Source organism: Anguilla rostrata, chromosome 4 (genome assembly GCF_018555375.3).
Source record: "Anguilla rostrata isolate EN2019 chromosome 4, ASM1855537v3, whole genome shotgun sequence".
NCBI lineage: Eukaryota > Metazoa > Chordata > Actinopteri > Anguilliformes > Anguillidae > Anguilla > Anguilla rostrata.
This window is the reverse complement of record NC_057936.1, coordinates 27,380,739-27,397,287: the sequence shown is the minus strand read 5'-3', so window position 1 is coordinate 27,397,287 and position 16,549 is coordinate 27,380,739. Positions and strand designations below refer to the sequence as shown.

The window sequence follows — 16,549 nt, the reverse complement described above, 5'->3', positions numbered from 1 at the left end:
TTATGTGAGAGTCTTCATGTGTGTGTGTTTGTGTTTATGTTTGTGTGTGTGTGTGTATGTGTTTATGTGAGAGTCTTTATGTGTGTGTGTGTGTTTATGTGAGAGTCTTTATGTGTGTGTGTGTGTTTATGTGTGAGTCTTTATGTGTGTGTGTGTGTGTTTATGTGAGAGTCTTTGTGTGTGTGTGTGTGTGTTTATGTGTTTGTGTGTGTGTGTGTTTGTGTTTATGTGTGTGTGTATGTGTTTATGTGAGAGTCTTTATGTGTGTGTGTGTGTTTATGTTTATGTGTGTAGGCGGGCGCTCACCTCCTCGTTTGCCTCCGGCCGCCTGGTACGGCCTCATCAGCACCTGCAGGGCTGCAGGATTACTCATGCTGCTCAGCAGCTGGGCCAGGCTGGGCTCCGGCAGCAGGCCCTTCTTGTTACTCGACATCTGCCAGGGCGACACGAATCTTATAGTACAAATGTGTATAGATATTTACACACACACACACACACACAGGCACACACACATCCCTACACTGCAGACTCACTCAACCCAAAACAGGATGGGTGTATTAGACACAAACTAACTAACACAACATAACAAGCTTTTATTCAGCATGGACAGATCCAAATGCAATTTCACCCTCAAATGGCACTGGACTTTAACAGACATCTTGCCCGTGTGACTCAAACTAGATTGTCGTTCTGATTGGTCAAAGGCAATTATATGAAAGCAGCCCCTTTTGGAAGCCCAGATCCCCTCATTAGGGCGTTCCTGATGTCCCTCCAAGACAAGCTGCTTGTTTACAGCCAAATGGAGGGGAGCGATCCACCAGAGCCGGGGGGAGGGATTCTCCCCGTGCCCCACATACCGCGGCCGCGGGGCACGGACGCAGGGAGGGTCACTGAAAACAGGCCACCAGCTCCCAAGATCCTCTTCTGTCCTGATCCTGCCTGACAGCCACAACTGACAGAGCGAACCTTCGCCCCACTTCAGCGTGCCAACGCTAGCAGGTGTCAGTCAGGCAAGGATGCCGTAGATTACGACCGTGGCGACAGCTGAAACGGCTAGGAACAAAAAAAAAAAAAACACAAAGGAAAAAAACAACGAGAGATTTACCCCGAAATATGGGAGGGACCGGAGCGCCCGTGCCCACAAACCGGGCCGTTGTGTTAGCGGGCTAGCGCGGAGTACGCCGGGGGATAGTAGCGAGAACTCTCGCCGTCGGCTTCGTTCTGTTGGCTCGGCTGCTGGTTCCCCCCAGCTACCAGCGCTACAGAGCGGGAAGGGAGCGGGGAGAGGGGTCCATCTGCTCCTCCGCTCAGGCTCGCTCTGAATGAAGAGGGCACTTCACGGGCCAATGGGAAAGGCCCTCCGCAGGTTCTGCAGCTGCCGCCGCCGAAGCTAACGGCGCTGGGGGTTCATGCGCTAACGCGCTAATCCAATCTAATGACTTTCAATTGTGTAAATCTGTCAGAATTGTACTGGCTTTAACCAATGGCCAACGCTGTGCCTTCCTTTGTGGGGAAACGGCACGTGCAGACACCCCTCCCCAGGGAGCTGGGACCTGATGTTAAAGGTTGGGATGCACAGTAACATCAGGGTTCTAGCAGTATCAGCAGACAGGAGCTCAAAAGCAAACATATGGCTATCGGTACGAGTACTGCCAATATGCTCACATAGGGCGATATGACGATGCGGCAGACACGCGCCAGAGAGGCCATGCATTCGATGCGCAGCGGATGCTGTAAATTTAAAAAGTAGATCAAAGCCATCTGAACCTCTTATTTATTTTTCATTGATCACGTTTACGAGGCAAACTCACAAGCAAAGCTACGCAGAGACACAGCAGAACAGAAGCTCAGACTCATTCTCAGTGTTTAATAATAAAGGTCAAATATTTAGTTACACAAATCAAATTTGTTTCATTGTTTCATTTTTATTCATAAAAATTTTATTCATTGATCACGTTTATGAGGCAAACTCACAAGCAAAGCTACGCAGAGACTCAGCAGAACAGAAGCTCAGACTCATTCTCAGTGTTTAATAATAAAGGTCAAATATTTAGTTACACAAATCAAATTTGTTTCATTTTTATTCATAAATTGATCTCTTTGCTCATCTGCTTCTTCCACATAAATGCGGAGCCCTGGTTGCAGACAGAGCCTGTGCTACACTGTAAAACAGGGAGGTATTAGCCATTAGCTGATATAGCCACTCAAATAATGATACTTCACAGAATTTCCACATTGTGCACCCCTAGTCAAATGATATTATTTCAAATAATTACTGATCACGCAATTGCTACTGCACAGCTCGTACAGAGCCAGACCTGTTGCTAAGAGACTAGCTCAAAATGCAGAAAGAGACATGAAAGGGTGAAAGTGGCAGAGAAGATATTGTAGCCTGTGTTTTCAATCTGGAGATATGACACAACTTAGTAAAGCTTGAAGTGAGAAAAATATTAAAGAACAACAGAATCTGCCTGGGGATTCCCATCTGTCAGGGCTGCGAGCTCAAATCTTATAAGAGCACCTGAACACTGCACACAAAACAGGAACACTGCTCAGGATTCACCTCGGACAACAGAGCTGAAGCAAATGCAAACGCAATTTAGCTGGTAAGAACCAAGCCGAGTCAAAATTACTTGAGGGAAAAATCTCAACAGAAATCTAGCACAGAGCTTCACCTTCTATTAACAGTTGAAGCTTACTAGGATAGTTGCCAACTGGAAACATTGCCAACAGAAAGAAATATGGTAGTGTGCATTACATAACATCAATCCCTGTTAATACATTAAATTAAGTTCAAAATGTCTGCTGCACTGGAAACGTCCATGCATGAAACATACAACTGGGCACATACACAATATCTATTGCGCACTGAACTGCATGAAATAAAATGCACTGAAATACTGTTCTTTTGTCACACTGAGTGGAATATGTGTATGTACACTGATTTTGTGACCACCACAACTGCATGTCAATAAATAGGAATACCCTCAAGATATTTATTTTATGTTGAGTAATATGTATGGATATCATATACAAATTTCTGTGTATTTTGAAGTAGAGTGCACATATAGATAGAATTTAATCGAACAATAGCCACAAAGCTGAATGCTGTAACCTTGCTTTCACTAATGCCAAGGCACTCCTGAGTAATACCATACTATACGCTGTACCACTATTCTGGACTCACCAAGCCATTGTTAAAGTAAACATCCAATCTGATCATTTTCTGGTGCTGGGGAGCTCTAACTGATATCCCCTTGCCATATATAATTTCTGCACCAACAGGCAAAAATAACAGCATCCCTGAGGGGGAAATATTTCAAACGCTGTAGGACTTATTTTTATCTGGGGAACCACACAAGTGGGCTCAGTCTGAGGCAGCACAGTCTTGTGAATACTGTAATTAATCTGCCAGTGTTCAGGCTCATTCTGCGCGTGTGTGTGTGTGTGTGTGATCGTGTGTGTGTGTGATTGTGTGTGTGTGAGCGTGTGTGTGTGTGATTGTGTGTGTGTGTATGTGTGTGTGTGTGTGTGTATGTGTGTGTGTGAGCGTGTGTGTGTGTGATTGTGTGTGTGTGTGTGTGTGTGTGTGTGTGTGTGAGCGTGTGTGTGTGTATGTGTGTGTGTGAGTGTGTGTGTGTGTATGTGCGTGTGATTGTGTGTGTGTGTGTGTATGGTGTTGTGTGTGTGTGTGTGTGTGTGTGTGTGTGTGTGTGTGTGTGTGTGTTGTGGTGTGTGGCTGTGTGTGTGTGTGTGTGTGTGTGTGTGTGTGAGCGTGTGTGTGTGTGTGATTGTGTGTGTGTATGAGCGTGTGATTGTGTGTGTGTGAGCGTATGGACACTCACCACCCCCTGAGCAGCGATCAGGGCGGCCAGCGTGCTCCTCCCTGAGGTCCCGGGGGAGCAGAGGGACACGCGTATCTCCTGGCCCCCGATCAGCTGCCTGTCCATCTCCGTCAGCATGGCCTCCGTCTGCTCCGCCGTCTCGTACTCCACCACGGCGAAGCCGCGCACGTGGCTGTCCTCGTCCTGGGCCAGCTGGGGGGGGGTCACACAACACACACAATTAGGATTTACTCCCAACACAATGTTCCATCACACTTCAGCAGTTACTGTATAACACATCCCTCTGGAAATGACCGCTTCGCATTTCCTCCATGCTCTACGTCAGAGGACGCACTTCTGGGGAATTCACGCTTCCGTGACCGCGAAAGGCAAAGTGCGGTGGTGGAGGAGCCTAATTTAGCTGCTCATTTTCTGCTTTTATTAAACAACACTTAAGACGGCGAGCGCGAGCTCCCTGTCCCCCCGCGCACCTGCACACGGCCCCCGGCGCTCCCGCACGCCCGCTCGCAGGAAGCCATTACACACCAACGCACGCAGGCCGCAATTACCCCGCCATCTTTCTCTGCGGTCTGACATCAGTCAGAGCGGGGCCGATGCTGCTGATACTGTTCATCCCTGCAACTGATTCTGATTACGCACCAAATGAGCAGGAAGGGCCTCAGCTAGCTGGCTCTGTAATCTAATCTAATCTAACCCTAACCCTACCTGGCTCTGTAATCTAATCTAATCTAACCCTAACCCCACCTGGCTCTGTAATCTAATCTAACCCTAACCCTACCTGGCTCTGTAATCTAATCTAACCTAACCCTACCTGGCTCTGTATCTAATCTAACCTAACCCTACTGGCTCTGTATCTAATCTAACCCTAACCTACCTGGCTCTGTAATCTAATCTAACCCTAACCCTACCTGGCTCTGTAATCTAATCTAATCTAACCCTAACCCTACCTGGCTCTGTAATCTAATCTAATCTAACCCTAACCCCACCTGGCTCTGTAATCTAATCTAACCCTAACCCTACCTGGCTCTGTAATCTAATCTAACCCTAACCCTACCTGGCTCTGTAATCTAATCTAACCCTAACCCTACCTGGCTCTGTAATCTAATCTAATCTAACCCTAACCCTACCTGGCTCTGTAATCTAATCTAATCTAACCCTAACCCTACCTGGCTCTGTAATCTAATCTAATCTAATCTAACCCTAACCCTACCTGGCTCTGTAATCTAATCTAACCCTAACCCTACCTGGCTCTGTAATCCAATCTAATCTAACCCTAACCCTACCTGACTCTGTAATCTAATCTAACCCTAACCCCACCTGGCTCTGTAATCTAATCGAATCTAACCCTAACCCTACCTGGCTCTGTAATCTAATCTAATCTAACCCTAACCCTACCTGGCTCTGTAATCTAATCTAACCCTAACCCTACCTGGCTCTGTAATCTAATCTAACCCTAACCCTACCTGGCTCTGTAATCTAATCTAACCCTAACCCTACCTGGCTCTGTAATCTAATCTAACCCTAACCCTACCTGGCTCTGTAATCTAATCTAACCATAACCCTACCTGGCTCTGTAATCTAATCTAACCCTAACCCTACCTGGCTCTGTAATCTAATCTAACCCTAACCCTACCTGACTCTCTAATCTAATCTCACCCTAACCCTACCTGGCTCTGTAATCTAATCTAACCCTAACCCTACCTGGCTCTGTAATCTAATCTAATCTAACCCTAACCCTACCTGGCTCTGTAATCTAATCTAATCTAACCCTAACCCTACCTGGCTCTGTAATCTAATCTAATCTAATCTAACCCTAACCCTACCTGGCTCTGTAATCTAATCTAACCCTAACCCTACCTGGCTCTGTAATCCAATCTAATCTAACCCTAACCCTACCTGACTCTGTAATCTAATCTAACCCTAACCCTACCTGGCTCTGTAATCTAATCTAATCTAACCCTAACCCTACCTGGCTCTGTAATCTAATCTAATCTAACCCTAACCCCACCTGGCTCTGTAATCTAATCTAACCCTAACCCTACCTGGCTCTGTAATCTAATCTAACCCTAACCCTACCTGGCTCTGTAATCTAATCTAACCCTAACCCTACCTGGCTCTGTAATCTAATCTAACCCTAACCCTACCTGGCTCTGTAATCTAATCTAACCCTAACCCTACCTGGCTCTGTAATCTAATCTAACCCTAACCTACCTGGCTCTCTAATCTAATCTAACCCTAACCCTACCTGACTCTCTAATCTAATCTCACCCTAACCCTACCTGGCTCTGTAATCTAATCTAACCCTAACCCTACCTGGCTCTGTAATCTAATCTAACCCTAACCCTACCTGGCTCTGTAATCTAATCTAACCCTAACCCTACCTGGCTCTGTAATCTAATCTAACCCTAACCCTACTTGGCTCTGTCAGCAGGCCGGCTGACTGGCAGCTGTCTGATCTGATGCAGTCCTTCCTTCTGCCTCTGGAACAGCCTTGAAGGCTGGAATGGAAATGGGCTAGCAGGACCGAATGCCAACTGCGTGTCACTACAGATACCTCGAATGTAGCAGAATCAGGCTAATTTTTTGATATACCTATGATATAGGCTATGTATATGTCTTTATAACCTGACCCCTTCCTTCTTGTGCTTCTAAACGTGCGTAAAAGTGAGGTTGCCTGCGTAAAAGTGGTCTTCAGCATTTCATCCACAGAATCAAATGCAAATAAGACGCATGTTTCTCGGATCAGTCCCTTTCTTTGTCTCAGTCACGAAGCGCTTTTTCTCTCTTTTAGTCACAGATGAAATCACTGGCAGTGTTCGCACGTTGGCAGCCTCGCTCTCTCTCTCTCTCTCTCTCTCCCACCCACAGCAGCCCCAGCCTTGGGCCGAGCGGTGGGGGTCCGCTGGCCGCCAGCAGGAGAAAATCGCATGTAAACCCCCCCCCCCCATCCCACCCCACCCCCCCCTTCAGAGGAAACACTCTCCGGAGGAGGCTGCTGAAGCGGGTGGGAACGCACAGACTGTCTCTGCATGCTAATGCAATCAGAATATCGACACACCATCCACAGAAGCAGGGCTAGCGCAGAGCCTGGGGAGGGAAGGTCAGATAATGCTGTTTTTATGGTGAGGAGGTCGTGCGCTGAGCTAACCATCTCTTCCCAGAAAGGCTCTTATAAAACCAGATTGCTTCTGCTTTGCCTCAGACAGGTCGCGCCGCTGAAGGCAGCCGCTCAGGGCCGAAGGCAGGCATTTCATTTCCGCACCAAACACAATGCAACTTCAGTCCACAAATGCCTCTGCGATGTTTAATACCTTTTCATATATATATATATATCATGGAAAAGGTATTAAACTGCGTGCTGAGCGGTATAGCGGGAACTCGTGCAGCCGGACCCTGAGAAGAAGGCGGGTCGCAGCCTAACGGGGTGTACACAGTAGTTCTTAAGTTTCTTACGCAGTAGCACGCACCCCCACACACGCACGTGCGCGCGGAGGTGAGCGGGACAGGTTATCCCAAACAAGTTCAGAACCACAGGCCAACGGAGGCTGCTCACGCAAGGCATAACGAGCGGAGCACCGCTGTCATCCAACCGTTAAGGTGTAGTGTGCGTGCGCGGGGACGCCCGGGCAGGCTGGACGGTCGCTCATCCCCCGCTGAGCGGGCGTCGGCCCAGGACAAGCATTATGGCACCAAAGGACACGCTTCTCCTCCTACGTCTCCATTTCACCCACACAGTGCAATGTTCTTCAGGCAGAGCGTTCGCATGCGTGCGTGTGTGCGCATCTGTGTGTTTGCATGTGTATGTGTGTGTGTGTGTGTGTGCGCATCTGCGTGCTTTTCTGTGTATATGCCAGCGGTAGCGCCTGTGTGCTTGCACGTGTATGTGTGCGTGCCTGTGTGCGTTGCGTGCGAATGTGCGTGTGCGTTTGCATTCACATTTGCATGTGTGGGCGTGTGTATAGGCCTGTGTGTGCACCTGTGTTTGCATGTATGTGTATGTGTGTGTGTGTGTGTGTTTGCATGTATATGCAGTGTTTCCCATTCATTGTTACCCCTGCTCAAAAAGATGTTTTGCATTTAGTTATTTCTGTAAGAAACTCCACTAATCGCAGGCCCCCACGTCAACAGTTTCTAATTTACTGCAATGCAAATGCGGTCCAAAACAAAAACGCATGTGTACAACACAGGTTCACTTTACCATAGCATTTTCCTCTGAAGACTGTTTTACATTCCAGTCAATTTAAAGACTAATTCAGACCAAAAGGTTTCCATGCAACAAGCTGCATCTGGCGACCTTGGAACACCTGTGGTTTGCATCATTCTAAAACTGACCCATTCCGTTCACATCAAAGCAACGAGATGAGGCATCGCTTGCGGATACCGCAGCAACGATACTGTCCTCTTCCTTGTATATAGTTAGTTCATTTACGGTTGAAATGCTCATCTGGCAAATATCTACTGGTCAATGTAGCGAAAATGGACGAAAGCAACAGCAATAGTGAGATGGTTGCTGTAGCAGCAGTACTGCTAATAAAAGCAAGGCTTAGTAAAAGCCGAACATCCAGTGCTTGGAGGCGGCCGTGTGTGCCTCGGCACCTGGTACGCAGAGCGTACGAGCAGCTGCGCAAAGATCCAGATTTACCGTCGTTTCCTAAATTCACCAGTCATTTGCCTGAGCAGTATGATCACCGAAGAGCTGGAGTCACCGTTGACTTGGGACGAGGCTACTTGTAATCTGGGTGCTCCTTACTCAATTAGCACAGTGAATTTGTAAAAAAATGTACGTTCTCACTAGTGCAAGCACCACTACTCCCCGCGTGCATCTCTCACCAATCCCCCCCCCCCCTTTGCATCGACACCACCGCCCACTAATAAAAATTTTCTGTGGGAAACAATGTGTATGCGCATGTGGGTTCGCATGTGTGCGTTTGCATGTGTGTGCTCACATGAGTATGTGCATTTGTGTGTGCGTGTGTGTGTGTCTTTGCATGTGTGTGCGTGTGTGTGTATGTGTGCACGCCTGTGTTTGTGTATGTTTGCATGTGTGTGTGCACTCGTGTTTGCATGTGCATGTGTGTATTTGTATGTGTATTTGTGTGTGCGTGTGTGTATGTCTTTGCGTGTGTTTGTATATGCATGTGTATGTGCATGCTTGAAGGTGCATGCGTATGTGTGTGTGCATGTGTTTGCATGTGTACGGGCGTGTTTTTATGTGCATGCGTTTTGTGTGTGTGTGTGTGCATGTGCATGTTTTTGTGTATTTGTTCTTCAGGCACTTAGGAAGTGCACATTTGGACCGCCTCCCTCAGGCTGGCAGACCTCCGTGTGTGATGGATGGATCTGCATGCAGAAGACAGACAGACAGACAGACAGGCAGGCAGGCAGGCAGCTCGGCGCGGTTCTGTGTGGGAGTATGAAGAGCCCTTAAAAGCAGTGGAGAGCATGACTAACAGCACCGCGCTCATCAGAGACGGGGCCTGAAGCTGCCTCGCACCGACATGTTAACTCCAAAGCGATCAATACCGCTACCGCATCTCACCATGAACCGCCCAGCTGTCCTCCTACGGTAAGCCCGCACCAGAAAGCTCTCTACAGCGACTGACTGATAAACATTCTCATCCTGTCTTCTCCCAGCCAGAGAGATTTCAGCCCCTTTCGGCCAATGGGGAAGCGCAGACAAGCGTGGAGTTCTCTGGAGGAGAGAGAGAACAGAAAGCGAACCGGCTCCAGGCCAGCCCCACTGCCTCCAGCGCACGCTGACTCAGGAACGATGTCGCCGGTCTTTACGGCGCTCGCGCTCGGCGGAGGCTCGCCCGCGCAGACGGACGGTCAGGCACCGCCGGGCGGACGCATCGCAGGGAAAGACACCGGCCCCCTGCACATGAGCCCGTCATGCAGCACAGTGGCAGAATGATGGAAACCAATTCATTAAGTCCTGCTTATGGCCCTCTGCAGCAGCAAGCAGCATCATTAGACACTCCTGAGCGATCACAGTGGAAGCTGCCATTAGATTATTTTCTACTCAGTTGTTCTGCCTGTTATCTTCCCGTTTGTCCCCGATCCCCCCCCAACTCCCCAGTGCTCTGAGGAGTCTTTGTAAGTGACAGGCAGTGACAGTTCCCATCACCTCAGACGCAGAGAGATGCCAAGCCACAGGACGGCCTTTGACCTCAGAGAGCGGGAAGGGCCCCTCTGTTTGAGACACACGCCCCTTTGGGACACGACTGTGGCAGACGACCGCGTCATCAGAACCGGCCGTCCAGCGCAGCAGATTTAGGGCGGCGTGCCGAAACCTGGCAGGGGGGGTTGGAGGGGGGGGGTGGGTTGGTGGTGAGGGCAGGGGGGCGGAGCGGCCATCCTGCCAGAAGGGCAGTGTCAGGAGGCCCGGACGACACCCTGCTACTCACAACCACTTCTGTTCTGCATCTCGCGCATGTAACGTTCTTAAAATATTTTAACAGTGCAAAAAAAAAAACATGAATTCCTTCCAACACCCTAAAAAGCATACCACCCGCAGATAAAAATACTACAATGTAAAAAAATATCACAATAAATAAACACATCACCGAACTGCTATAAGCTTATGGGGTAGACATGTACTTAGGTATGTAAATAATGATTCAATATAGAAACAATTAAGGATTTGCATAATTGAAACACAAACTGGTAAATTACCATTAAAAGTGGACTTGAGGCTCTGTTTCCATAGGGTCTAGCCTTAATGCCTTGATGCACAGAGTTTACAGCACCAATGAACATCTTTATATATGGTCTCTTGGAATATTTTTTAAATTTTAAATGTGGAAAGAAAATCATTTTTTGTTTTAATTAATTAACTTCTATCGAAGAGAAACAGAATCTGAAAACAGCCGCAGGTGCTGTCCGGTCTATTACTAATGGTGTCCATTAAGAGCCCAGGTGTCAAACTGCAGTCCCGGAGGGCAGCAGTGCCTGCGGGTTTTCTGGATGTTCTCGCCACCAGTGATTCATTTAAGTCACTGACTGGCTAAATAATTCACACACCTTGTTCCCAGCGCCTTAATTGGCAGCAGATTGAAAGGAAACCAAAAAAACCTGCAGACACTGCGGCCCCCTGAGACTGCAGTTTGACACCGCCGATTTAGAGTATGACACCAGCACGTGTTTATCTGTAGTTCCGGCCTTTAGAGCACTGTTGTCAGGTAAATTGGAAATTATTCATGCATTAGACAATCCAAGTCGCAATTCAGCGCAGAAACGTTACTGAAATTTTACGTTAGGTGTCAATAATGACAGGCTGCTCAGTTCTCTTCGTAAACAGTCTTTTTTGTGGAGCGGGGGTGTAATGCTATACACGGTCCAAGAAAGATATTGCCATAAGCAAACAGCTCAAGCTCAAAGTAAGATCGACCACTTTCATCAATAATACTTATCACAGTTCTGTGCATTTCTTAGACTAAAACCAGAATATAAAATTTAAAAGGTTCTAAAATTGCCTTTCATTTTAATTCTAGAATTTTCTGATGAGCAGGGACTTGTGGGTCTCACGCTGCACAGAGAGGTCCTGCACTGACGCACAGCCCGCGGAACAATAAATTAATGCTATGCAGTACCCCTACAAGCCTGATTTCACTATTAAAAGGACAACAGAGGGGGGAAAATGCATGTTTCACTGCACTCCTTTCACCCAAACATGGAAATGGCAACATAGTAATGGAAAACGTAGTGTAGCTAGATAACTATCCGCATCAGTAAGGCAATGGCAACCAAGTGCACTTTTTTATTAAATGTGTTGAGTGCTGATCCATAGAGAGCCAAACACCTCACCATTAATTACAATGATAGTCCTGTTTCAAATTGTTTTTTCATAATTGCCATGCTTTCCAATTTAAGTCCAATCAATTAGCAACAGATCCATTCAATTCTGAATGGATCATTTACTTGATCATTAATCCGTAGTGTTAAAAGAAGAGCAGTCAAGGAACTAAGTTAGAGCCTCTGCTTTAGAACAAATTGAAAACAGTAATGGAATGACTCCTGCTTTCCATCAGCCAGCTGACATTAAACCGTTCTGTCACTATGACAGCTGTTGTCACAGTAACGCAGTGTTTTCACTGACCAGACTTGTTTATCTGTCCAAAGCCATGACCGCTCAGAGCCATTAAAATTTTCCGAAAAGGCCGTTTACATTTGATGTAGCCTATTTACATACGTACATTGAACTAGAATACGAGGTCAAGCGGCCGTCGGGCTGCTGGCATATCCCAGATGGTAATACTGCACGCGAAAACCGCGACGACATTTTCGAGATGTGTATTTGTGCGCGAGCGAAAAACATATGGACACTGAAGGAGGTCGTAATTGTTATGCTGCTAGTCTAGACAATTTTGCGTGTACACCTGTCTGCTGTTTTCGCTTTATTGGTTAGTGCTGTCAAGCTGAAATTTCGCTAAATGAAACGCAATTCGTGTGCCAGCGTAGTTAAGTGTCTATTGTTCAATTTAGCGTCCCAGGCTGCGCGAGTGTCGAGTCCCTCTCACCGGTCTCCAGCTTCAGAGTTTCAGCAGCGTGCGCACACAGAACAGCCGATTCAATCTGCCCTACACATACAGCATGTGAACGACACTACTTATTATGGGTGTACTCGCAAAGTTGAGGAAGCACTTACGATACGATTTATGAGGCCGTATGACAATTATACAACAGCTTACCTGGACATTTCTGGCTGTACTGCAACAGCGGGGCCAGCCCTATAAACGCGAATGTCTGTGACTGAGTGATGAAGTTACAACATTGGTCGGCCGAGTTTTCGCACACCCATACACGGTCCAGCCATATGCTAGATTTGACCGGGTCTTGTTAATTGACAGTCAGGCAGAGTCACAAAATACGCAGATATCCCTGTGCCCCACGTTAGCTACGTTAGCTCACAGGAAGCGCTTGCTTTTGAATATGAAGCAAAAACCTACGAGTGTTCCATTCCATGTCATGACATACAATAACTTCCAGTTCAAACAACAGTTAGCGCGGTTGACCTGGAAACCGCCCCCGGCCCAGGTATCCATGGACATAATGTAAAATGGGCAAATAAAACAAAAAACAACCAAAAAAAAAACATTTACCCTCAAGATTAGCTATAACAAGGCTAACGTAAACAAAACATAAGTCAAAGTCTGTTAAGCATGGAATTTGTAACTGTGTTTTGAGTAACCATTTAAAACTTTGAGCTCGCTTGTTTTTAGGTGACCTTACATGCATTTGCCCATAAACCATGCTTAACGTGTGCATATTAAAACCATTAGAACACCTTTCAACTAATCATGATTCATTATTTATCCAAAGTCTGTTAAAGGTTGTTACGACCTTGACAAAATGCTACATCAAACATACAAATTCAGTCAAGTGGAGGCTGACTTTGCTTATCTAACAATATAAGTATACCAGCTGCCAATCACAGCAGCTTATCTGTCTGCCAACAATTCTGCCTCTCAGCAAAAGGGAAGTGGACCACAACCAGGAGTTCAAACGAAATTAGGAGATTATGATACTCAGCACGACAGTCAAACATTCTAATGATAGCTTTAACTTTCTAGAGGCAGCACCTCCCCTTTACACCATAAGAGCACAAATTCTGCCAAAGCTAAGAAAACTTCAAAACAAAAGAAATGCAGGACAGTCACTGAGGTGGTACAGTCTGACACGGAGCGAAGCGTGCGTCAGTGCGTATGATGCGTAGAGCCTTAAAGCGCCCGAGGCCCTGGGGCTCGTCAGATGGAGTGCAGTCTCAGAGGCACTAGGGGGAGAGGTCAGGCTCGCCAGAGCACGGAAACACAAGACATGCTGACGGGGGGGGGGCTGTGCGACACAAAAAAAAACCTGGCTTATGCAACGCAGACGCCCGCTGTGGAGAATCCAGACTGAACGCAGCGAGCGAGCACACCGGAACCATGAGAGGGGAAAAACATGTTGATTTAGTGGCCTTCACACTCCACAATTCAGTGGCAATGGTTCTGCTCGGTTGCCATTGGTTACTCAACTTCTCAAACTCCAGACTTTCCCCCCCCCCACAAAGGACGTGCTTCAAACACTCGCAGGTGACTCATTCAGCGTGTTAAACGTTTCTGGAACCCACTGCGTCGGCAGCCTCTTTGCACAAAACAAGGGGCATTCCCTGTTGCATTTCTGAGAGGGTAATCGAGGACTAACCTTGCGAACCCTTTCTCCGTCTCCTTGCCACTTACACGCTCGTAAGACTTTCAGGGGTCCCCGATTATGGAGAATTGCTCACTGATAGGAATGACTCAACGCTGGCGTTCCGTAGCCATGGGAACAGGAAAAGGGGACTCGGACGTTTTGACAGGTACTTGAACTGGGCGCTCGGTGCTGAAGAGAGCAGTCTCAGACACGAAACACCGCCGCGCCGACTGCACAAACTTTCCCCACAGGAATTCACAGCCTGGGGGTCAGAGTCGGCAATCTGTTCCAACCGAGCCCGCTTCCCTCTCCCGCAAAGCATCATGGGAGGTTTTATCGATCCCGGTCCTCTCTGCCGGCAAACGCGCTGGAAATAATGCGCGGAGGAAAGACGAGAGGCCGGGAGCGCCGGCTCCAGGCTGGCGGCACCGCGACTGACCCGCGCGCCTCGCATTTACCGCCAGCGGAGGGATGGGCCGATACCCGCCCCGTGCCGCAAACGCCGCTTGACCCTGGCGCCCCCCCCCCCCCCCACTGGGGGCCCGGGCACTGAAGGGGAAGCACGTTTTCTCACGTGGTGGGAAAACCGCTCAAAATTGAGCACCCCCCCCTCACCCCCCCACCCCCCCGACTGGCCGCCGGGCTCTGGGACTCACCTGGCAGAAGACAGGCTTGTACCTGCTGGAGAAAATGTGTGCAAGTTGGTCGGTGTCGCAGAAGTCCAGGGGAAGCTTGTCGACACAAAGGCACTTGGAGTGGAGGTGTTCGGCGGTCAGCTGGTTGACGTCGGTCCACTGCACCATGAGGGCGCGGTCGCCCTGCGGCTTGCCCAGCAGTTCCGTGCGGGCCCGGGAGGCCGAGTCCTTCTTCATGTACTCCACGAAGCCGTAGCCCTTGGAGTGGCCCGTCAGCTCGCTGTACACCAGGAAGCAGCGCTCGATGTTGCCGTAGGCGCGCACCAGCTCCTCGAACTGGGCCCCGGTGAAGGTGTGGGCCAGGTTGGTGACGCACAGCAGCGAGTCGGTGGGCTGCAGCTGCACCGTGATCTCCCGGCCGCGGATGGAGGTCTGGTGGAAGGAGCGGATGGCGTCCTGGGCCTGGTCTCCATTCAGCAGCGTCACGAAGGCTGCAAGAGAGGGACATTACCTCACCAACGCCGCAGTCAACGTGCTAACGCCGACAAAACCATGCTGTCCCTTTCACTTAAAAAAAAAAATGCTCAAAGAAACCCAAACCACCATAATGCTTTTTCCTCATTTAATAAATGAAGGGACATGGTAGATGCTTGCCCTACGCTTCAAGTGTGAAATGATACAGAGGTTAATAGGTGTTACACAAATAATCACACAACCAACAGCTGGCCAGGCTAATAGCTCCACATTACCTGACAGAAAACTCCTCCTTTCAGCTCATAATGACTCTCCTTCAGTTCTGCTTTCAGTGCACATTTTTAACAACACACCATATATTTGAGGACTAAACTCAGATACAATTTAACAAACTGATTCTCTTTTATTAGCAGTCCCTCTAAAGGCTGGGCTTTTTGTCCTGAAACATTTCCTGTGTTGAGAACTTGCATCCTAAATCAAAACAGGATTAAAGTGGGTATGTCATAAATACTTGGGGGGGTGGGAGGTTCAAGAAATGATTTATACTAAGAAATGAAAGCCCTTTTGAAGCAATCACATTTAGCCATTATGTCATTGGTCTCTGCTGCTGACTTGGGCAAGACATTAATGCAGAAATATCAAAATCTTTCAACATTATTATAGCCAAGACTTTCAATACTTCCCAACTTCATAGCTGATACTACGGCTGATACTAGCTTCAATACTTCATACCCCATAAGTACGCTCCACAGATAAAACAATTAAGCAGTAGTCAGTATACAAGCAGTAATGTATTCGGTCACTGATAATCTGTTCAGGCAGAAACAAAGAGAAAAGTATTAGCTGGCCTTGTGTACGTTCTGCCTCTTTAATGAAGATTCTCTGCCCCCGTTTCTCTGCCCAACACACTGCACCACAGGCAGTGCTTCCACATTCTCTAATGCTTTCTGAAGATTAAATTAATTACACTTTCTTTTGTCAAAGACAAAAAGGCTCTTAGAAAGCTTACACAATAATCTTATAATTCAAAGCTGCTAGACCGGTGACAGGTTGAAGAATATGTATATTTCAACACATGGATGTCCTTTAATTACAGACGTTGCCACAGGATGTGTTGTTCAGTTTTACAGAAGAGTATGCGGAGAGGAAAGAAACAATTCTGTGGAGAACTTCCAAAAGCCTACAATTCTCCTGTCATGTTACTTCTGAAAGAGATAATTAAAAAGAGCAGATAACGGCAACTAATGGAGAGGCTTATGAAATCACAGGAACAAACAGGCCGTTTACAACCTCTGACATTCAGGGATACTTCAGAGTACACAGTGTCGAGTGCTCCACTAATACCATCTTCATTCAAGTATTTTCACAGATATTTCTCTGATTCCCAGCACTGGAGGCTGGTTAGCAGTGAGGCGGCTAAGG

General features: G+C 47.7%; 1 protein-coding gene across 1 annotated transcript in view; it reads right to left on the bottom strand.

The window, feature by feature from the left end:
• raver2 (ribonucleoprotein, PTB-binding 2) overlaps positions 1 to 16,549 on the bottom strand; it is a 49,127-nt gene that overhangs the window by 20,650 nt on the left and 11,928 nt on the right. Inside the window, exons 3-5 of the mRNA XM_064334056.1 lie at positions 14,675 to 15,144; positions 3,846 to 4,037; positions 307 to 433 (exon numbers count right to left, since the gene is read on the bottom strand). Of these exons, the coding sequence (XP_064190126.1) occupies positions 307 to 433; positions 3,846 to 4,037; positions 14,675 to 15,144 (789 nt within the window). The remainder of the gene's footprint in view (positions 1 to 306; positions 434 to 3,845; positions 4,038 to 14,674; positions 15,145 to 16,549) is intronic.